The 23,036-nt window shown below is 36.4% G+C and overlaps 3 protein-coding genes across 4 annotated transcripts in view; 1 reads left to right on the top strand and 2 right to left on the bottom strand.

Moving 5' to 3' along the window:
- Positions 1–15,068, bottom strand: part of TRAPPC13 (trafficking protein particle complex subunit 13) — a gene marked incomplete at both ends in the record, with an annotated part of 35,106 nt that extends 20,038 nt beyond the window's left edge. Inside the window, 4 exons of the mRNA XM_080696848.1 lie at positions 2,865–2,949; positions 4,992–5,091; positions 5,880–5,948; positions 15,023–15,068. Of these exons, the coding sequence (XP_080552974.1) occupies positions 2,865–2,949; positions 4,992–5,091; positions 5,880–5,948; positions 15,023–15,068 (300 nt within the window). The remainder of the gene's footprint in view (positions 1–2,864; positions 2,950–4,991; positions 5,092–5,879; positions 5,949–15,022) is intronic.
- SHLD3 (shieldin complex subunit 3) lies at positions 10,765–11,523 on the bottom strand (the record flags this gene model as incomplete). The annotated part of the gene is made up of 1 exon (XM_080693315.1): positions 10,765–11,523. The coding sequence occupies exon 1, from the start codon at positions 11,515–11,517 to the stop codon at positions 10,765–10,767; it is 753 nt and encodes a 250-aa protein (XP_080549441.1). The 5' UTR covers positions 11,518–11,523.
- Positions 15,069–15,784: 716 nt separating the features above from the next.
- Positions 15,785–23,036, top strand: part of TRIM23 (tripartite motif containing 23) — a gene marked incomplete at both ends in the record, with an annotated part of 37,039 nt that continues 29,787 nt past the window's right edge. For both annotated transcript variants that reach the window (XM_080701041.1, XM_080701040.1), the window contains one exon: positions 15,785–15,865. In XM_080701041.1, coding sequence (XP_080557167.1) covers positions 15,785–15,865 — 81 coding nt within the window. The remainder of the gene's footprint in view (positions 15,866–23,036) is intronic.

Raw genomic sequence — 23,036 nt, 5'->3', positions numbered from 1 at the left:
ACATATAAATCAAACTATTACAAATGAAGGACACAATCAGACTAACAAGAAGAGAAAAAAAGCAACTAACTTATGTAAGTTTGGAAAACAAAATCTTTACTATAGTCTAAGTCTGTAGACAGAAATCATGGCATTCAAATATTGTACTCAGCTAGTATATTTCTTTTCATCCTAGGGGATGAGGTAACAATTCTGTAATTATTTTACATACATACTAGGAATAAACAAAAAAGAAATGATGGATAAGAAGAGACAGGTTTATATTAGTATAACTTATGAAAATAAATCCAATATTCCCTAAATGCCAATTATATGACAAGAAAAAACATGTGTTCTCAAAAATTGGAAGTCAGAATTTTCATAATCAAATGTAAAGGATGGCACATTTTTCTTTATTTTGTTATTTTGTTGGTGCGTTATAGTCTCACATTATAATGTAAGTCATGCTGACAACGACATACATGCACACAGAACTTGGTGCCCCCCCACTTCCCCATTTCACTCCCTCCCAATACAAAGTACCCAGATTGACATTGGCATATTCATATGTATACACATAGTTGATGGTATTTCCCCTTAATGAACCTCAGTCTTCTTCCTTCCCTTCCCTTTGATCTCCTCCCTGGCTCCACTGAGGTTTTTCCTCCATTATCTGGAGTCCTTCTTGTAGCTCAATTATTTCCTATCCTGCACATGTTAGTGAAAACATGTGTCAATAAAACTATAATTACTGACACTAAAACTTAACCCTTAATTGACCCTTCACTTTCTGTGATTAGCTAATCTCATTTAACATAATGTTCTACAGGTTCTTCCATTTTCTTGTAAATGACGTATTTTGTTCTTTATTGCTGAGTAGAATTTCACTGTGTGTATTTTCCATAATTTTGTAATCCATTTAACTGTTGATGGACACAGGTTGGTTCCATAATTTGGCTACTATAAATTGTGCTTCTAAGAACATGGGTATGCATGTATTACCGTAGTTCTCTGGTTTCAATCTCTTTGGAAAGATTACCAGGAATGGTATAGCTGGGTCATATAACAGATCCATTCCTAGTTTTTCTAAGGAATCTCTAGACTGATCTCCATAGTGGCTGAACTAGTTTGCTATCCCACCAACAGTGTAGAAAAGTTCCTATTTCCCCACATCCTTGCCAACTATTATCTGACTTCTTTATGATTGCCATTCTGATTGGGGTTAAGTGGAATCTCAGTGTAGTTTTGACTTAAATCTCAATTGCAAATGATGAATAGATAATGATGTATCTATTGGCCATTTGTATCTCTTCTTTATGAAGTGTCTATTTAATTCAGTTGCCTATTTCTTTTTATCTTGGTGGGGGTTTGTTGGGGATTGAACCCAGTGGCATTCTACCTCAGAGCTACAACATCAGCCCTATTTTTTTTAATTCCGTATTTTGAAACAGGGTCTCACTAAGTTGTGGAGGGCCTAAGTTGCTGAGGCTGGTCATAAACCTGTGATCCTCCTGTCTCGGCCTCCTAATTACTGGGATTACAAGTGTGCATCACTGCAACTGGCTTTCAGTTGCCCATTTCTTGATTGGGTTATTTGTTTTTTCATATTTTTCTTAATAGGTCATATAACAAATATTTTAGGTTTTGCAGGTCACAATGGCATCTATGTAGTTCCGCCATTATAGCTGGAAATCAGCCACAGATGACACATAAACAAATGAGTAGGACTATGTGTCAATAAAACTATAATTACTGACACCAAACCTTAAATTTCATTTAATTTTCACTTGTTATGAAGTATTTATTTTTCTTTTCAATAATTTGAAAATGAAAATCTTAGTTCAAAAGCCTCATAAAATAGGCAGTGGATACAATGTGGTCCACAGGCTGTAGTGTGCCAATTCCTGACCTAATAAGAGGCAAATTCCCCATTCACATATGATAAGTGCATATCCATATATGCAAAAATGTGGATCTGGATTCTGGAAATTAAGTGATGAGTAAAACCTGGATCATCTGCTTTCTGAGGTCCTTTTCAATTCTGAAATTCTATGATCACCTGCAAATTCATTGTAATTAAAAATTTCCCTTTTAACAATACTCTAATGACCTAAATTCACCAAAGACATTAGTTTTTCCTCCTTGTACAGTGAATTTTACTTTCTTTACACCATTTCCCCTTTGACTACATCTCAAGTTGTTAAATGAGCATACTATCTCTTGGATTCTAAAGTATTCCAGGAGTCTTCTAACTGGTCCACTTCCTAAAAACCATCCCATATAATGTGCTCATGTAAGTCTAACATAGGTTGAATTCTGCTCAAAAGCTTCAACTCACTGCCCACTGTTTAAAAAATAACTTTTAACAAGGGCTAAAATCTTTGTGTGGCTTTCAAGTTGCTTCTCTGTACAGCCACTCACCATCTCTACCACCTTTCTGGCTCTTACAAGTGAGTTTTGTTCATGGCTATCACAGCACATTGTGTGTAACTAAGACTCTGCCTCTGACTGTCACGTCCTCTTTTTCTCTAAGATCCTCTTGCCTTCCTCTTTCTTCAATAAGCCTGCCTAGTTGACAGAATCCCCAGTGATCTTTCCTCCTAAGTCTTTCAAATATTCTGTTAACTAAATATATTAACAAAAACTTAGGCTGCTATTTACCTTTGACTAGTCATTTCTCATTCAAGCTATCATACCCCTTGAGGATAAAGACAATGTTTCTCTGCCTAGCATAATATTTTGTATTTCCAGATACCTATCAATGCTTGTGAATGTCCATTCAAAAATTCTAGTATCAAAAATGAATTTTAATGAAGTTTCAAAGACATAATAGAAATAAAGATTTTTTAAAAATAAAACATATTGCATATAAGAACATCACTTACTTTTACCAATATATCTTTTACAATTTGATTGCTATCATTGTGAACACTGATATAACTGGAAAAAGTCTCTCCCAAAAATATATTCCTGTAAAATAAAATAAAATTTCAGGTGAAATTCACTCAGGTTTTATCATAAACATTCTGTTTGAGAATCACTAAGAACCTCAAATGGAGAAAAATTTACTGAAGAATAGAGATCAGATGAAATACTGCTCCAACATTCTTTTATTTACACTAAAGCATTCATTCATAGCTGAGGCTGTCTATGAACTGAGATCCTCTGGTCTCAGCCTTCTGAATGCTGGTATTACAAATGTGTGCCACGATGCCCGGCTCAGTTTTATATTTCTTACATGAATACAATTTCAAGTTTTCAAGATATTAGTTAATGACCACATTCTGTAAACCTAAAAAAAAAGAAAAAAAGAAAAAAAGAAAAGCAAAACCCTGAAGGGGATGGTAGCACACACTTGTAATGCCAGTACTTGTAGTCTGAGACAGGAAGATGGTAGGTTTAAGGACAGTTGAAAAACAGAAAATAGTTAGACTCTCATTAGCCTAGCAAGATCCTGTTTCCAAAGAAAAATAAAATAAGGTTGGGGTTATAGCTCAGCGACAGAATACCCTAGATTCAATTCCCAGTGATACACACACACATCTGAAAAATTCCTTTTGTCTAAAAATTTTTTGGTTGTAAAGAGAATTTCTATCTCATTACTAATCTAGAGTAAAAAAAATAACTAAGAACAAAGGAAGAAATTTTAAAAATTTACAATTCCAAGCTGGGTGTGGTGGCACACGTTTGTAATCCCCGCGCTTGGGAGATGGATACAGGAGGGTCGTGCAGGTTCGAAGCCAGCCTCACTGGCTTAAGAGACCCTGTTTCCAAATAAAAATATAAAAATAGGTCTCGAAGTGTAGTCTGGAGGTAGAAGGGTTTCCAGGAACCCCAGTACCACCAAAAAAAAAATATTTACAATTCCTTATTAAGCTGACAAGTCTGGTAACTTCTGTTGAGAAAGGGCTGTGAGGATAAACAAGACAAATCAAATTAGTTAAAATAAAAAGAATATATGGTCACTAAAAATACAGTAAACAGTTAAAATTCTATCATCCCAATAACCACTATTAATATTTTATTTTGGTATAAACCTCTTAAAAAAAAAAAACTGACCACTGGGCGTGGTGTTGCACACTTCTACTCCTACCATTAGAGAGGCAGAGACCAGAGGATTACAGTTTGATGACAGCCTCAGCTACTTAGCGAGGCCCTTCGCAACTCAGTGAGACCCTGTTTCAATAAATAAATAAATTAAATAAAGACTAAAAAATAGGCCTGGGTTGTAGCTCAGACGTATAATGCCCCTGGGTTCCATCCTCAGTACCGCAAAAAAAAAAAAAAAAAAAGGTATGGGAGAGAGAAGGCACCAAGCAGTCTAAATGTATACCATTTTCAATATGTAAAATAAATTAAGGAAAAAAAATAAAAATTTTTATAACAAAAAAAAAAAAGAAAAAGAAAAAGAAAAAATGGAGCTAGTACAAGTGTGTAATCCCAGTACTTGGGAAGCTGAGACAGGAGGATTGCAGGTTTGCAGGGTGTCCACAACTCAGTAAGATCCTGTTTCTAAATAAAATAAAACAAGGCTTAGATATATAGCTCAGAGGTAGAATAATCACATGATGTAGTTTTGTGTGTGTGTGTGTGTGTGTGGTACTGGGGTTCCTGGAAACCCTTCTACCTCCAGGGTACACTCCCAGACCTATTTTTATACTTTTTAAATTTGGAAACAGTGGTCTCTCTCTCTTTTTTTTTTTTTTTTGGTGGTACTGGGGATGGAATCCTTCTACCTCCATGATACACTACCAGACCTGTATTTTTAATATTTTTTATTTGGAAAAAGGGTCTCTTAAGCCAGCACAACTGGCTTTGAACCTGTGTGATCCTCCTGTCTCCGCCTCCCAAGCGCAGGGATTATAAGCGTGTGCCACCACGCCTGGCACATGATGTAGTTGTTATAACTTTTATCACTTAAATATATCATGAACATTTTCCATTTTATAAAAAATTATGTGCAGTGTCTTTAAACTACGATTGCATGTCTTATGTGAGTATATTATTTTTACCCAAAATTTTGTGGTAAAGTCAACATTTCTCCCAACATTAAAATTTCTGCGCCATGTACAGTTGAAGGATCATCTCTCATTAGTTGGTTGAAGAGATCACCTGTGGCAATAGAAAAACAAAAATTCTAATATCTACCTTTTAAATAAGTTTTACTTAAACAATCACAGCAAAAAAAGCACTGAGAGCTGGAGGTACAGCTCAGTGACAGGGTGCTTGCCTAGTATGTGTGAGGCTCTGGGTTTAATCTGTGCATTTTAAACAAAACAAAACACAGGAAAACAAATAGTTGGAAGATATAGTTAAAAATAAATAAAAAGTTATATTTTAAAAATCTCATTTTAAAATTTTAAAAAATTGACATATAATATTTGAACCTACTTATGAGGTGCAGTATTGTAATTCAACACATGTGTACAATGTGTAACATCACGGCTAATCTTTAATATGTCTGACGCATGTAAAAAAAATCTGATCTCACCTAGAATGAACACTTCAGAAACAAAGGAAATGCAAGCCAGGAGACATATAGTATACAAAGCACAAACAATTCTAAATAAAAAGAATGCTATACAAACAATTGGGTACATATGAAAATAAAGGCAATAATTTTAATAGTGTTGTGAATATGAACGTATTTATTTTTACTTAAACTAAAATTAAAGTGTCTTTTTACCATAGGTTATCAACAGTATCTTGACTTAGAGATGACGAATGAGACGTTACTCAGATGGCCACTATTCACAAGGAACAAAAATAGACAACAAAGAATCCAGCAGCAAAGGGCTCCCATAGGATTGGCAAGACTAGGCTTATTCCAAAATGAGGTAGGCAACTCAGGTTTCAACTCTTCTCTAGATGTAAATACAGTTAGCACAGGCTGTACATACCAGGCAGGTCTTTCTCTTCACATGTTACTGGAATGTTGGTGAATAAAGTAGGCTTAGTGAGCCGCATCACTGTGAATTGAGAAAGTAAACAAAATATTAATATTGCTTTGGGTTAACATTCTCAATTGTGATGTATAACCTTTATCAACTGTATACGAACATGAAATATAATCTAAACATATTCTTTAATGTTAAAATTATTGCACATCACTGATTAATTTAAAATGTTAATATGTAACAAAATTGTTTGTATTTTTGGGGCTGGGGATTGAACCCATGGCCTCACACAGGCTAGGCAAGTGCTCTTACTATTCTACCACTCTACCAGCTCTACCACTGAGCTACGCCCCCAGTCCAGTTCTGTATATGAAAAAAAGAGAATAATTTTATTTACAACTTATGCATTATAAATATTAAAATGCAAACATAAAGCTGGATGTGGTGGCGCACGCTTGTAATCCCAGTACTTTGGAGGCTGAGACAGGAGGATCGCGCAGGTTCAAAGCTGGCCTCAGCTACAAAGCCAGCCTCAGCTACTTAGTGAGACTCTTAGTAACTTAGACCCTGTTTCCAAATAAAATATAAAATAGGTCTGGGAGTGTAGATCTGGAGGTAGAAAGCCCCTGGGTTCCACCCCCAGTACAACACACACACGCACAAAAAAGGTGCACCACCATGCCAGGCTGGAGAATAATTTTAAAGCTTAAAGCATATTAAAGGGTTTAAAAAAATCTAGAGTGACTTCACTGTAAACAGCATCTACAAAATATTAACCAATATTAACCTGGCAGGGAAAAAAGTTTAGATACAACATTTTGTTTTTGTTTTTGGAGGTTTTTGGAGGTTCTGGGGGTGGAACCCAGGGGCTTTTCTACCTCCGGGCTATACTCCCAGACCTATTTTAGATTATATTTGGAAACAGGGTCTCACTAAGTTCCTAAGAGCCTCACTAAGTAGCTGAGGTTGGCTTTGAACCTGTGTGATCCCCCTGTCTCAGCCTCCCAAGCGCTGGGATTACAAGCATATCACCATGCCTGGCTACACCATTTTGTTTTTTAAAAAATTTTATGCTAAAGTATCTTTGTGAGTTTTTTTACTCAATTATAATCATCGGTCTCTGGAAGTTCACTACACAACCCTTTATTTTTATTTTTTTGTGGCACTGGGAATGAAACTCAGGGGCTTTCTACCTGCAGCTACACTCCCAGACCTATTTTATATTTTACCTCCAAGCTACACCTCTAGCCCTATATTTTTTATTCTTTTTATTTTGAAACAACGTCTCACTGAGTTGCGAAGGGCCTTGCTAAATAGCTGAGGCTGTCCTCGAACCGCGATCCTCTGGTTCCAGCCTCCCGAATGCTAGGATCACAAGCGTATGCCACCACGCCTGGCTTAATACATGACCCTTTAAATGATATTAATTCTATGTAAAAATTATAAAAATATCAGTTAATAATATGTAGATTTACTTAATTTCAATCAAAAACAAGATTTGTTTTTGGAACATGATGGTATGTGTCTATAAAGTTTATCTGGAAGCCAGGTGTGGTAGTGCACATTTGCAATCTCTGTACTTGGATCTCAGGTTTAGCCAGTCTCAGCAATTTAGTGAGGCCCTCTGCAACTTAGTGAGAACTTGTTTCAAAATCAAAATAAAAAGATAAAGTAGGGCTGAGGATACAGCTCAGAGGTAGAAGACTTTGGGTTCCCTGCCCAATTCCCCCTCCCACAAAATAAATAAATAAAAATGAAATAAATAAAGTTTATCTGCAAATCAAATAAACAAAACTTAAGGTAATTGTGGGGAAAAACAAGGAACAACTGGACTTCCTATATGTTAAAACATATTTAAGTTCACAGTAAAAAAAAAAAAAAACTGGCTTATTAAGACCATACAGCTACCTAAGACTGTTGGAAACAAGTAAACAAACATTTTTAGGATGCAACAAAAAATCAACAAAAAAGGATTATTCATTATAAGGTGCTAAGACAACTGGCTAGCTTACCTAAAAATAATCAAATTTGCAAATCTATTTCAAACATCAAATAAATTATTTATGTTTAGGTAGTGATAAAGAAAACTGGCTAGCCATGGAAAACTAGTGAATTATTTATTAAATATAGTATAGCAAAGATAGTGCATCCTAACTTTTTTAAAAGCCTTTTTCAATTATTTCTAAAGTCTGTCAGTTGGCAAATAAAGTTAGAGTTGAGCTGGGCATGGTGGCACATGCCTATAATTTTAAGTACTTGGGAGGCTGAGACAGGAGGACTAAAGTTCGAGGCCAGAGTCAGCATCTTAGGCCCTTCACAATTTAGGCCTTGGATTAAAAATAAATAAATAAATAGGGCTGGGGGTTTAGCTCAGAGGTAAAATGTCTCTCAGTTCAATTCTTAGTAAACTTGCCTCCACACATAAATACATATATACATAGATTTGTCTAGGATCAAGACAAAAGCAAACACACACATTTTACAAACAAAAATACCCTCATCCTTGAATGTCTTTTATACTTTATAACATTTAAACTTTTTTCTTTCAACTTTATAACATTTATTTGAAGGTAGACTGTGAAGAGGGAAAAAGAAAGTGATGGCACTGCTGCCACTTTTCTAGAGTAAATGCTGATGGTACTTTACCTAATGCTCTCATAGATTTACCTTTGTCCCAGTGTATTTCCATGTTTATGACTTAAGAGTGGGAACCCAGAAATACTGCTGGGCCTTGCTATTTGCTAATGCTAGAATCACTAGTCTTAATGATCAAAATACTCAAAAAAGCTTCAAAGAAATAGAGGGCTCTAAATTCTTAGGCCTTGATTATTTCTTAAGTATCGCCCAGGTAATGGGAATTTAATCTTCTTTTAATAACACACACTATTTGAACTAAAAATCTCCCAGTTTTGAATTTTATTGATTCCCAGAGGGGTAGAAAATAATTTATTTAGAGTAAATTAGAAAAAGTTAAACCTTCTATTTAGGAAGACAAAGATCTCTCCCCCACCCCACACACACACGTGGTACTGAGGATTTAATCTAGGGCATTCTACCTCCAAACTACACCCCTAGTCCTATTTTTTATTCTTTACACTGAAACAGGGTCTAAGTTGTGCAGTTCCTCACTAAGTAAGCTGAGGGCTGCCTCAAACCTGTGATCCTCTTGTCTCAGCCTCCCAAGCACTGAGATTACAAGCATGTGCCATCATGCCCAGCATAAAGATGCTCTTTAATGTGTGATTCTTGGATTAAAAAATCAGTTCATAAGAATCTTACACCTGACTATACTTTGTATTTTTAGCTCTGTGTATAATAATTTCAAAACAAAACTGAATCATTCAAAAAAATCTTAAGATTACCTCCCTTTTAATCCTTGATTAGCAATCTTGTGATAAATAAGTTCTGCAAAATAACCAAATGCACTGTTTAAAATGGCAAAATATTAACCAAGTTTTTATTTGCAAGTCACTGGCAATACTGAATAATTTCTTGCAGTTGTTCTAACAGTAATGATTGAAGAATGAGAAAAATAAGGAAACAAAAGAGGAAGAAGCTATTAAAGAAGTTACCTTAAAAACTCCCCTTATATGCCAGGGTTTTTCAATAAATGACTTTCGGATATATTTATGCACATGACTATTTTCTGGAAAAGTCTCATTTTAAATGGTAAAAAGTAATTGAATAACAAACTGCTAAGTGGATATGGTAAAACTTATCAGGAAAAGTATTCTCTCTTTAGATAAAAATTAGTGGACTGCTTATGTTTTAAACATAACTTGCCAGCTCAGGCTACGAACAATCCTTTCAAAGTGCATACTTGGTATATATTACTGAGTTCCTACTATGAGGACACTGTACTTTATAGCAAATATCTTCCTACTGAGTACAGTCTTACTGTTTTTTCTCAGGAAGCTGGTTTGACTTAGTAGTAATTCAATGTAAGCTCTTTGAGAGAAGGGTCCATGTTTGTCTTCCTTATGACACCCTAGCACTTTAGGCACTTTATAAGGTGATTAATAACACTTTGCTTACAGGAAACTTATAATGACTAATAATCAAGTAACAAGTTAGCATTAATAGTCACTAAAATCAAACATATGGTTCAGTGAAACTAGAGATATCACTCAGTGTAAAGCGTTTGCCTAGCAAGGATGAGGCCTTGGGTTTGATCCCCAGCACCACAGAGAGAGACTGACACACATACACAGACTGAATTATCTGTATTAGAATAAATAATTTCATCTCTTATACACATTTGATTATTTCCTTCAAATCAGGTTATAGCACTGGAAACACTTTATTGTCTTAGACAAATTATACTTCTTGTCCCTTTGTTTCAAAACAACCCATCAACTATCTGCTACTTATCACTGGAAACACCATTTAGAGTATGGCTGGTCTCCCACTTTGAACCACTTGAATAACATTTCCAATATAATTGCTTTTAGTTTTATTTTCTAAATAATTATTACATTGAGGTGAGTATAGAAAAAAATACAGTTCAATTGGATTTTAGAGATGCATCAAATTCAAAGTATTCATTTTAATAAAATCAAATTCAATCATTAAAAAAGTAACAGAATAGTTTACCTTCACATTCAGCATAAACAATAATTTATCATAATTCATTTAAAAGAAAATTAGTAAGTAGAATCTAGAAAGCTGAGTTAATTGACAAGCTTAGAATGCACCTGATAATTATTCATTTCTGGGATACAAATTGTATATATATTTCCACATAATTATTTCTCTATAATGTAAAAAAAGTAGGCTGTAACTGTGAAAGCATCAAAAGTCATTAAAAATGTAAAAACCTTATTCAACTATTTCAGTCCATAATCAATTTATTCAGAATTTTCTTCTTTTTGACAATCAGTAGAATTCATTACATACTAAAAATAACACCATATTTATGTACAAATAAATTAATTTTTCCACTGAGAGTTAATCTTCCTTTAAGAATATCTCCCACATATTCAGAGTACAGAATATCACAAAACACCCATATTTGGGCTAAATGTCTCTGAATCGTAGCATTACAAGATGGAAGTTCATTGTGCTTGATAAGTCTATTGAGTTTTGCCCAAACATCTTCCAGAGTTTGGTTGTTACAAACATCGTGTTCTATTGTCCATCTTGCTCTATAAAATGAATGCAAATTTAGTGCCTTTAAACAATCTTGTAATTTCTTAGACAAAGGAAAAATCTTTCCTGCACAGTTATTTTTGGCAAGTGAGACACTCCAAGACCTCCTCTTGTGCTGTATTCTTTTTTCTGATTTATCCAGATTTTCGGAATTAATCTTGAGTTCATTCAGTTTGTCTGACTGGATTGAGTGGTGCTTTTTCAAATTAGGCTGAAATTCCAAAAGGTCTACTGTACAATCGTAACTCTGTGGCTTGATATCATGTTCTAAAATAGATAAGTACTGTTTCACATCTTGAGCTGCCTCTCCAGTAATTACAGGCGGTGATCTTTTAGGTTTGAATGGAAGTTTGGACCCATCATGTGGAAACCAAGGAATAAATCTTGGTAGTGGACGAGTAGGAAAGTCTTGAATTGCCTTTTCTGCAATTGTTGGCAGTAGTGAGAGATCATTCTCATATGGTCGATAATGTACTATTACTTCTGTAGTCATTTGGCAATAATCCAGTTACTCTCAATGAAGAGAAAATTTCTTAGTTGAACTTCTCAGAGCTAGAATGTAATTTATTAATACAAGACTGTCTCTCTTGTCAAACCAGAGGAAACAGGACCTAAAGTGGAAGTATTGCAAAAAAAATAAGATATGGCAGGGACAGCCTGTGTACAAATAGGCAGGGGGGGGGAGAGGAAAAACCAATATCAATCCCAATGATATATATATATTTGTGGCACTGGGGATGGAATCCAGGGGCATTCTACCTCTGAGCTACACCCCTAGCCCTATTTTTTTTATTCTTTATTTTGAAACAGGGTCTCACTGAGTTGTAAAGGGCCCAAGTAGCTGAGGTTGTCTGCAAACCCTGATCCCTCCTGTCTCAGCCTCCCGAATGCTGGAATTATAAGTGTATACCACCACGCCCGCCCAGCTAATCCCAATGATATTTTAACAAAATGCTCTTGCTAAATATGAATGTAACCCACAAACCATGAAAATCCTTTTTACCAAAACAAGAGATCTGGATTATATGGCTGTTAGGATCATTTCCAGCCTAAAACTGCTAATAGGCAACATGTTTAACTCAATAGATAAAAGGATTAGAACAGAAACAGTAAATAAGTAATTCTTAAAATGCTGGATTTATATAATGAAACATTTAAAAAATTTAGACAACTGAGAACAATGAAATCACTAATTTTAAATCTATCTGGGAAAAAGCTAAATACTTTAAAATTTGATGCATTTTATCAAAGAGATAAAATACTTAATCTCATTCTCAGGAGTAAACACTAAAATCAGAAGTCTGGTTTAACTTTAAATTATAAACAGGAAAGGAACTGGTTTTATGAAAAAGTCTTTATATAAGTAAAACACTAGCAGTATTGAGACCTTCATATCAAAGCTCCTAAATTTCACTTTGAAGGAAGAACAGTCTGGAGTTCTCAGGTTTCCCTAAATTAAACCACTGATAACAAGTTCTAGCACATCATGTGTAGGATCAAGAATAAAACCTTCCAGGGTCAGCAAGTTAGGCTTCCCAACTAGGCCCAAAGGTGTAAGCCAGAATACAGGCTCTTTTATAGCCTAACTGCTGTAGAAAAAAAAAATTGGATCCATTTCCTCTTCAAATTAGAGACTAAATTGATAAGAATTCTCTTATTGTTAGGATGACCCTGAGTGAGGACTCCTGTCATGATGTCACAACAGAACCACTGACTAATTCTAAAGAGTGAAGAAGTAAATTGGGCATGGTGGGCACACCTGTAATCCCTGTACTTGGGTGGCTGAGGTAGGAAGATCACAGGTTCAAAGGATAGCCTCAGAAAGTAGTGAGACTCTCATCAACACAGTAAGACCTTGTTTCCAATAAGAAATAAAATTAGGCTGGGGGTGTAGGTCAAAGGTAGAATTCTTCTGGGTTCAATCCCCAATACTCCCCCTCCCACACGAGTGAAGAAGCAATTATTCTTATAATTCTTCTGTGTCCACTAACATTTTTTTGACAACAAAATCCATAATTTCAATATGGACCTAACTATGCTGTATCTTTCAAAAATTATTTTTAAGAAAAGTATATTATACACCCTTTTTATGCTTTTATATTCTAAAATAGGCCACTGAAAATTCTTTCATTGTCTGAATTTATTTACACTCAAGGGATAAGTGAACTTGTGAACACTCCTTTTAAACAAAAGTTATATCTTGTCAAGAGCAACAAGACACTATCTCAACACTTTCCATATTAATATAAAAGAAAGTAAACTTAAATGACCATGTAAGTTGATATATTTGGCACCCAACATCATTAAAAGTAAAACTTGTAAAAATTCTTAATGAGGACAACAGAATGATGCCAAAAAGGTTTAATAAAGCTAAAGTTATGAGTGAAATTTAAAGCACTTGCCTTTTTAGTTTGCTTAAATTGTCTATATTAGGTATCTTCTGTTTTTGAACATGAAGAATAACAAAACTAAAAATCCCTTATGGCAGTTAGTATCCATATCGTTAGAATTTAATTTTAGTAGCGTTTAGTTTATATAAAATGATATCTAGCAACCAAGAGAACTGTTCCAAACTTCCATCAAAGTAGTCAGTAAGGTAATGATTCCTGAAAAAATATATTTTTTTATTCATCGAGAGGCAACACAGCATTTTGCAAATATGTACCAGGTCAAGTATTGAGAAATAGTGCTTCAGTCACTTACTAGATAATGTGATCTTGGAAAGGTTGTTTAACCTCTGAGAGAAAAGTATGTGGATCAATCTATTAAGTTGAGCCACATACTTGATGTGAGATTGTCAATTAATTAATTTTCTCCACAAGTAATCTATTTTAGTCTAGATTAGGCTAAGGTCTACTTTCAGAGACAACTTAACTCCAACTATCAGCACTTATTTATGTTTCAAATGGAAACGCTGAGCTTCTGGACTGTGTAATGCCTACATCACAGGGAGTGGGGGAGACACGACGAGTCCCTCAAAATTCAACTGGATTCAACTACCTAGTAAGCATTTCCCCCATCTCAGTCCACAAAGGCCTGTTAATCACATATTAGAGCACCAAAAAATAAAAAAAAATGCATGTGGTAGCAGAAGACGTGATATAAAACTAAAAATATTTCAAATAAAAGGTTCTGAAAAACAATAGGAATTCCAGAAAAATCCTGTCCCGCTTTTTTCCTAAGCCATGATCTAATTAAATCATCGAACTTAAAACTGTCCTGTACAGAAAATTTAAGTTGGCAAAACCTTTTGGTCGTATTTCCCACATGCACAATGCGTTGAAGTAAACTGTTGTGATTTTTAACAAATCTAAGTTATATACAATCTATGCTGTACTGCTAAATCTTTGGCACTGCTCATGTAATGCTAATTTCACAGACAAACCTGAAGCTTTGTCAGTGCCACATAAACCGACGAGAGGCAGAATGAAAAGTCACTTTATTTTTTTATTATTTACTTAGTGGTATGGAACTCGGGGATGGAACTCGGGCATTCCACCTCCGAGCTACACCCCCAGCCCTATTTCTTATTCTTTATTTTGAAACATGGTCTCGCTACGTTGCAGAGGGCCTCACTAAGTAGCTTGAGGCTGGCCACGAACCTGTGATCCACCTGTCTCAGCCTCCCCAATGCTGGGATTACAAGCGTGCGCTGCCACGCCCGGCGGAAAAGTCACTTTAAATGCCAGTTGTAATTTATTCCGGTTTCACCGAGATCTTAGTAGAGTCGGGACGTCAGCTTCTGCAGCTAAAATCTGTTGACTGCAGCAGCACGAATGAGAGTACTTATCAGATACTTAACGTCACTAGAAGGCGGCTCTGACGCCTAGAAGCAGGCGGGAAGCCGCTTCCTCCCGCTCGGCGCCGGGCGCAGGGCAGAGCGCGAGCCCTGACAGCTGAGGGACAGGCCTGCCTCCCACACTACGTAGCAAAAGGTTCCGAGAAAGGGCGAGAGGTGAAGACACAGACGACAGGGACTCGGGCTCGCAACACTTTACCTTTCAGCGCCAGCAGGTGCTCCTGCTTGGGGGGATTCACTTCCATTCTGGCGGGCTCCTCGCCCCGGCTGCCTACGGGGGCTGCAGAGGTCCAACCGGCCGGAGAGCGCGGGAGGCGCTGCGAGGCCCAACGCTCGCCCACAGCTCCTCTCCGCGAGTGGAATCTTAGATCCCCCTTTTACTACCTCTTTTACGGCGGCAACACCTTATTTTCACCAAAGTCATCCCTTCTTCCTTACAGACCTATACATAAAAATTTTCGTCCGCGACCACACATGGCGACTTATGAAAATCACTCCTCGGTGATCCTTCTACAGTCTCCTAGATGCCTACCAGGCAGGAATAAAAAGATAGAGTGGCATGCTGGGATTTGTAGTTTGTACACAAAAAAATCGCATTGCATGCATGGAGATGTAGTTCCCCCATCTCCACCCCGGCTGGCTTGCAGTGGGAGAGAAATTACAGGAGCGAGAGTTTCATCCTAAAACTTTAATTCCGTTTTATCCTTTCTCTTCCTTTGATTTCCTTCCTTCTATGCATCCCTTGCAGGCTTAGAAAATAAACAAACTGCGCATGCGTACGGCTGTGCCGCCTGACAGCCAACGACTGACGGGCAGAGTGAAGGGAGGGGGGGGGGAGCGGCGCGCGTCCTACTGCGCCTGTGCGTCGGCGGCGAGCGCAGAGGCCTGTGGGTAGCTGGCTCAGCCCCGCCTCTCAGCCGAAGCCTCCAAGGGCTGCATCTCTCCTGTCGCTCTTCCCGGGATGGCTACCCTGGTTGTAAACAAGCCTGGAGTGGGACTAGACAGTGGCCGGCAGGGCAGCCGGGGAGCGGCTGTGGTGAAGGTGAGGGACCTTGCATGCTCGGTTCTCCACCGTCGGCCTCCGATCAGTTCACCCTGGAGACCTGGCTGCGTCGCTGCGGCCCAGGATTCCAAGGGCGGGATGCGCGGCCTCAGGGCCCCTCTCGGCGTCACCAATCTTGCCTTTTCCCTCCGCGATCTTTACCTTTCTGGCTTGAAGTTGCCTGGTCTGCTCGTGCCAGATGTCAACATATACATCTGAGGCATTTGAGAACAGAATCTGTGGGCCCGTGGGAATGACCTGGACAGGTCTTTCCACAAGTCCTCTGCATTTAGTCAAGATCAACAGGCATTAATTACGTTATTTTTATTAAGTTAAACCATTATGATGGCTAGGTATTATTTTATCTACGTATGATGAGGTAGACTTTAATTTCCATTATACATGAAAGGAGTCACTGGTTTAGGTTAACACAGTATGTGGCAAAAGCCCTGGATTGACTGGCCCCATTGTCTCTGCTTTTCACTATTGAGCTATTCCTATAATCATACATTATTGGTTTAGCTGCCCTCTCCCCTCTTAGTTCAGTTTCAGAACTTCTGAGAAGTCTCCAATTGAAGCATAACTGAGCATTAATGTTTTGATTTATGAATTGCCCTATGTTTGAAGTTTGAGATTCTACCACGTGTAAATGCTCCAAAATATATTTACTAACAAGTCAATTGAAATATGAGGAACATATTTCTTGCATTGTAATATGGCAAGATCTGAAAGGGATAAATGGTCTTAGCGTTCCATAGAGTAACCTTCATCTGTCATCCAAGAGATTGGTAATTCTCATGCCTGGCTATATATTAGAACAACTGAAGACTCTTAAAACTATTGATGCACTTCTCCAGTTCTGTTTATGTTGATATAAAAATATTTTTAAAATTCCTGGAAGCGATTTTAATACTTAACCAAGATTGAGAACCACTGTCTCATATAATATCAGAAGTTTTTTTTGTTTGTTTGTTTTTGTTTTAAACATAGTGACCAAAAGGCACCTGTGATTGGTGGTGAACCTACTATCCTCCTGTCTCAGACTTCCAAGTACTGGGATTACAAGCGTGCACCACCATTCCTGATTTGAGTTGTACTTTTGCTAGAGAGTACCTGCAGATTATTTTGTGTACCTGAAGTTTTATTCCATAATTAGAATGGGTATCATTACCATTTCTTTTTTTCCTTGTAATCTCAAAAGTGCACTGAAGCTTGATGTAATTCGTTCGTTACAGCACAAAATTTGATATATTAGAGTACACCTTGTTCATTTTCACCTTAACGCGTACAAAGTTCCTGAACTGTGCAATAAGAGTTCTTTTCAGAAAGCAAGTAGTACTCATTGGAAGGTAAAGATTATTATTATTTATTATTATTATTATTTTGAGGTACCGGGGATGGAACCCAGGGGCATTCTACCTCTGAGATATACCCCTAACCCTATTTTTTATTTTTTGGTACTAGGGGTAGAGCCCAGGGGCTTTCTACCTCCGGGCTACACTCCCAGACCTATTTTATATTTTATTTGGAAACAGGGTCTCACTAATTTGCTGAGAGCTTCACTCAGTAGCTGAGGCTAGCTTCAAACCTGCGTGATCCCGCTGTCTCAGCCTCCCAAGCCCGGGGATTACAAGCGTGCGCCACCACGTCCGGCTTGGAAGGTAAAGATTGAAATGCATAATGCTAATACTGTGTAAAATGGCTTCTTGTTTAAATAAGTTTATAAAGACAGGGTCTTTTCTTAAGTTATTTATATGTTCTGGATATTAATCATCTACCAGATGAATAGGTGGGAAAGATTTTTCACCCATTTTGTAATTTTTGTCTCCACTGTGTTGATTTATTTCTTTGTTTTGCAGAATCTTTTAAATTTGATTTAACCTATTTGCCAATTCTTGCTATTATTTTTTGAGCTATGGGAGTCCTATTCAGGATATCATTGCTTGTGCCAGTATATTGAAGTGTTTACTCTGTGTTTTTTTTTTTTTTTTTAGTTTCAGATCCTAAATTGAGGTCTTTGACTTGTCTTGAGTTGTTTTTTTTTAAACAGGTGAGAAATAGAGATCTAGTTTTAATCTTCTACATGTGGTCATCCAGTTTTCACAGCATCATTTGTTGAAGAGGCTGTCTTGTTTCCAACATTGTATTTGCCATCTTCAAGGAGAATCAGATGGCAGTAGATACATGGGTTCATTTCTGGGTCCTCTGTTTTCCATTTGGTCTGCTTTTATGCCAATACCATGCTATTTTGTTATGGTTTTGTAGTATATTTTGAAACCAGGTAATGTGATGCATTTAGCATTGCTCTTTTTGCTTAGAAGTGCTTCGTCTACTTTGGATTTTGTGTGTTTCCATATGAATTTTAGAATTGTTTTTTAATTATATGAAGAATGTCACTGGTGTTGTGATGGAAATTACATTGAGTCTGTAGATTACTTTTGGTAATATGACCATTTTAACAATATCCTCCTTATCCATGAACATGGGAGATCTTTCTATCTTTTAGTGTCATCTTCAATTTGCTTCTTCAGATTTTTTTTTTTTTTGGTGGTACTGGGGGTGGAACCCAGAGGCTTTCTACCTCCGAACTATACTCGCAGACCTATTTTATATTTTATTTGGAAACAGGGTCTTATTAAGTTGCTGAGAGCCTCACTAAGTAGCTGAGGCTGGCTTCGAACCTGTGCGATCCTCCTGTCTCAGTCTCCCAAGCGCTGGGATTACAAGCGTGCGCCACCATGCCCAGCATATTCTTCAGATTTTTAAAAAATAATTTTTATTGTAAAGCCCTTTCACCTCCTTGGTTAGGCTTATTCCTGTTAATTTAATTTAATTTATTTTGTAGCTATTGTAAATGGGATTTTCTAGTTTTTGTGATCAGTGAATTCATTATTGGTATATAGAAAAGATAATGGTTTTTGTATTTTGATTTTTGTATATTGCTTCTTTGCTGAATTTATCAGTTCTAGGAATCTTGGTGGAGTCTCCTAAGTATAAACTCCTGTCATCTAAAAGCAGGGATAATTTGACTTTCTCCTCTTTTGATTTGTTTCCCCCCTATTTTCCTTTCTCTTTCATGATTCCTCTAGCTAAAACTTAAGTACAATATTGAATAAGAGGGGTTAGAGTGGACATCTTTGTCTCCTCCTTGATTTTAGAACAAATACTTTCAGGTTGTCCCCCTTTCTGTGTAATGCTGCTGACTATGGGTTCATCGTACATAGACTTATGTTGAGGTATGATTCTTCCATACCTAGTTTCTTCAGGGCTTTTCTTTTCTTCTTCTTTCTCAGTACTGAGGATTGAACCCAGGGCATTCTACCTTTGAGCTACACTCCCAGCCCCAATATTTTTCTTTATTTTTAAAACAGGTTGCAGAGGGCCTCACTAAGTTGCAGAGGGCCTCATTAAATAGCTGAGCCTGGCCTTGAACCTGCGATCCTCCTGTCTCAGCCTCCCAAGTACTGGGATTACAAGTGTGAGTCACCATGCCTAGTTCAGGGCTATTGAATTTTTTCAAAGTTTTTCTCAGCATTTGTTTAGATGATCATATGATTTTTATCCTTGATTATATTTATGTCCTCTATTATATTGATTTGTGTATTTGAAACTATTTTTGCATCCTTGGGATAAAACCAACTTGATAATGGTATTTGATTTTTTTTTTTTTTTTTTGCAGGGCTGGGGATGGAACCCAGAGACATTTGACCTCCGAGATTCACCCCCTGCCCAATTTTTTATTCTTTATCTTGAAACAGAGTCTCATTGAGTTGCACAGGGCCTCACTAAGTAGCTGAGACTGTCTGTGAACCGTGAGAGGTCTCAGCCTCCTAAATGCTGGGATTACAAACATGCACCATCATGCCTGGCGGGTATATGATCTTTATAATGTGTGTTTAATTTTGCGAATGTTTTATTGATAATTTTTGCATCTTAGCTCATTGAGAATATTCTTTTATAGTTTCCTTTTATTGTTATGGCCATATCTGACTTTGATAGCAGGGTAATACTTGCTTCATGTAATGAGGTTGGAAGAATTCCTTTTCTTTCTATTTTATGGAATAGTTTGAGGAGCACTGATGTTCTTTAAAAGTCTGGTAAAATTCTGTCGCGAATCCCTCCAGTCTTGGGCTTTGTTTGTTGGGAGATTTTTCCCCCCTCATTCTTTATTTTGAAACAGGGTCTCACTGAGTTGCAAAGGGCCTCACTACGAACCTCAGCCCTCTTCTCTCAGCTCCCAAATTCTGGGATTACAAGTGTGCGCCACCACACCCAGCCTGTTGGGAGATTTTTATTAGTACTTCCTTCTCATTGCTTCTTTTGCTCTGTTTCAGCTATTGTATCTTCTTGGTTCAATTTTGGAAGATTGTATATACTTAGGAATTTATTTCTTTTAGATTTTCCAATTATCTGGCATATAATTTTTCAAAATATTCTCTAATAATCCTGTGGATTCCATTGTTATCTGTTGTAATATCTTCTTTATCATTCCTAATTTTATTTATCTTTTCTTTCTTTTGGTATTTTGGCTAAGTATTTGCCAGTTTTCTTTTCAAAGAATCAACTTCTTGTTTAGTTTTTTGATTGTTGTTTTAATCTCTGTTTCATTTATTTCTGCTTGATCTTATTTTTTTCTTCTACTTATTTTTTATTTGTTTTGTTCTTGTTTATCTAAGACCTTGAGATCCATCACTAGGTTATTTAGTTGAGATCTCTTTTTTATTAATGTAGGTACTCATACCTATAAACTTTCCCTTTAGTAGAACTACTTTCACTGCATCCTACAGATTCTGTTATGTTGTTTCTCTTTTCATTTGATTCTAGGAATATTTTAACTTGTCTCCTGACTTCTTCAATGACTCATTGTCCATTCAAAGTGTATTGTTTGCTGGGCTTGTTTGAACAAATTTATTTATTTATTTTTTGGTGGTACTGGGGGGATGGAACCCAAGGGTTTTCTACCTCTGGGCTATACCCCCAGCCCTGTTTTATAATTTATTTGGAAAGAGGGTCTCACTAAGTTCCTGAGAACCTCGCTAAGTAGCTGAGGCTGGCTTCAAACCTATGTGATCCTCCTGTCTCAGCCTCCTAAGCGCTGGGATTACAAGGGCGTGAACAAATTTATAATCCCAGTACTTGGGAGCTTAAACAAGAAAATAACATATTTGAGGCCATCCTTGGGAACTTAGTGAGACCCTTTTTCAAAATAAAGAATAAAATAGAGCTAGGAGTGTTTAGCTCAAAGGTAGAATGCTCCTCGGTTCAACACCTAGCACCACACACACATATTATTCAGTATCAGTGTGTTTGTATAATTTTTCTTGCTTTTGATTTCTAGTTTAATTCCATTATAATCAGATAAGATACAAGAAGTTATTTCAGTCTTTTATATTAGCTAAGATTTGCTTTATGAATTGAAATATCTGTTTTGGGAAAAGTTTCATGAGATGATAAAAATGTGTATTTTGCAGCTGCTGGGTGAAATATTATGAAAATGATTATTAGGTTCATTTCATTAAACAAAGTATTACTTTTGGGGAAAAAGTATCTTGTAGTTTTAAAAATTTATTATTTTGCTTATGATTTTTTAATTTGTATGCAGTGCTGGACATTGAATCCAGGTCCTTATACATACTAAGTAAATGTTCTACCATTGAACTAAATCCCCAGCCCATGATGTAGTTTTATTTGCTTTTCCATGAAGAGTTAGTTTGAGCTTTCCATATCTTTAGAGTAATTTTCTTTAATATTCCATTTAAGTTTTTTTTTTAACAATACTGGGAGTTGAGGCAACTATGAATTGTCAGTGAAAGATCTTTGCATCCTAATTACCAAAGTTTAAGTTAATTGCAGTTAAGTTTAAAATTGCGGTGGACCTAGGCTGATTTCCACTTTTGGTTTTCTTTTTTTTTTTTTTATCTTGTGGTATATGTTTGATGGTGGGGGGACATTGTTTCAAAATATTTTCTTGGCTGTTGTTTATATAAGCACATAGATGCTTCATATTTGGAACACCCTGTTTCTGGCATTTTAGTCTGACAGAAAAAGACAGGCTAATAAAGAAATAATAATAATAATAATAATATAATAAAAAGAAAGCTAATAAAGTCATTATTTTGGGTGTTAGTAGTAGACACTTATCCAGAGTAAATGGAAGCCCAAAGGATAGTGTGATTATTTCAGTTGACATGAGCGGTGGCTATTCCAAGTTACTTAGGAATTTGCTTTTATATTAAGGCAAAGCAAAGCAAAACAAATCCAGTATGAAAATATTTCTTTAGATATTTCCTCAGCATTAGTATAAAAAAAAGCCAAGAAACAGTTTCTCATTCCCTGGGAACTACAAGCTCTTTTATATAGTTGAAGCATAGGGTATGAAGGACATGGATCACATTGTATCTGGTCTTGAATGTCACAACAGAAGTTTAGGGTGTAATAGAATAGTTCATTGTGGGTTTTGTTGTTGTTGTTGTTCTTTTTTTTTTTTTTTTTTAGTGGTACTGGGGTTCCTGGAAGCCCTTCTACCTCCGGGTTACACTCCCAGATTTATTTTATTTTTGGAAACAGGGTCTCTTACGCCAGCGCGGCTGGCTTCAAACCTGCATGATCCTCCTGTCTCCGCCTCCCAAGCACGGGGATTACAAGTGAGTGCCACCACACCTGGCTCTATTGTGGGTATTTTTAAAAAATTAATTAAAATTGTGAAAGTGTTACTGTTTCATTATATATATATATATATATATATATATATATATATACTTGGCATAAAAGCATTGAAAATGCTTCATTGCCATAAATAAAGTTTTTTGACTTTATAAAATGAAAAATTGTGCTCCTAAACATGAATTCTTATAGAATTTCTTTTGACAGTGTGGCTTTTGGCAAGTCTTGTACCTCTGCTTGGAAGTACATAGTCAAAATATTTTCTAACTCAGTGCTGTATTTGTTAACAGTGAACAGGAATTGAAATTTAAGTCTCAGCTGATTGCCTTTTTTTTCCTTACATTACTTGATGGAAATAGACTTTAGAAGGTATATGAAAATTATTTGCAGTTTTTTCTTACAAATTCTTTGCAATTTAGAGAGGTAATTGTCTTCTCAACATATATTTTAGATTATTTTATTGAAATTAGTAATGGTTTATTGGGGATAAGGTAATTGTAGAAAAATT

Source organism: Muscardinus avellanarius (assembly GCF_963383645.1).
Source record: "Muscardinus avellanarius genome assembly, chromosome: 1".
Classification (NCBI taxonomy): Eukaryota; Metazoa; Chordata; class Mammalia; order Rodentia; family Gliridae; genus Muscardinus; species Muscardinus avellanarius.
Note: the sequence above shows the minus strand (reverse complement) of the source record. Positions and strands in the feature narration are given on the sequence as shown.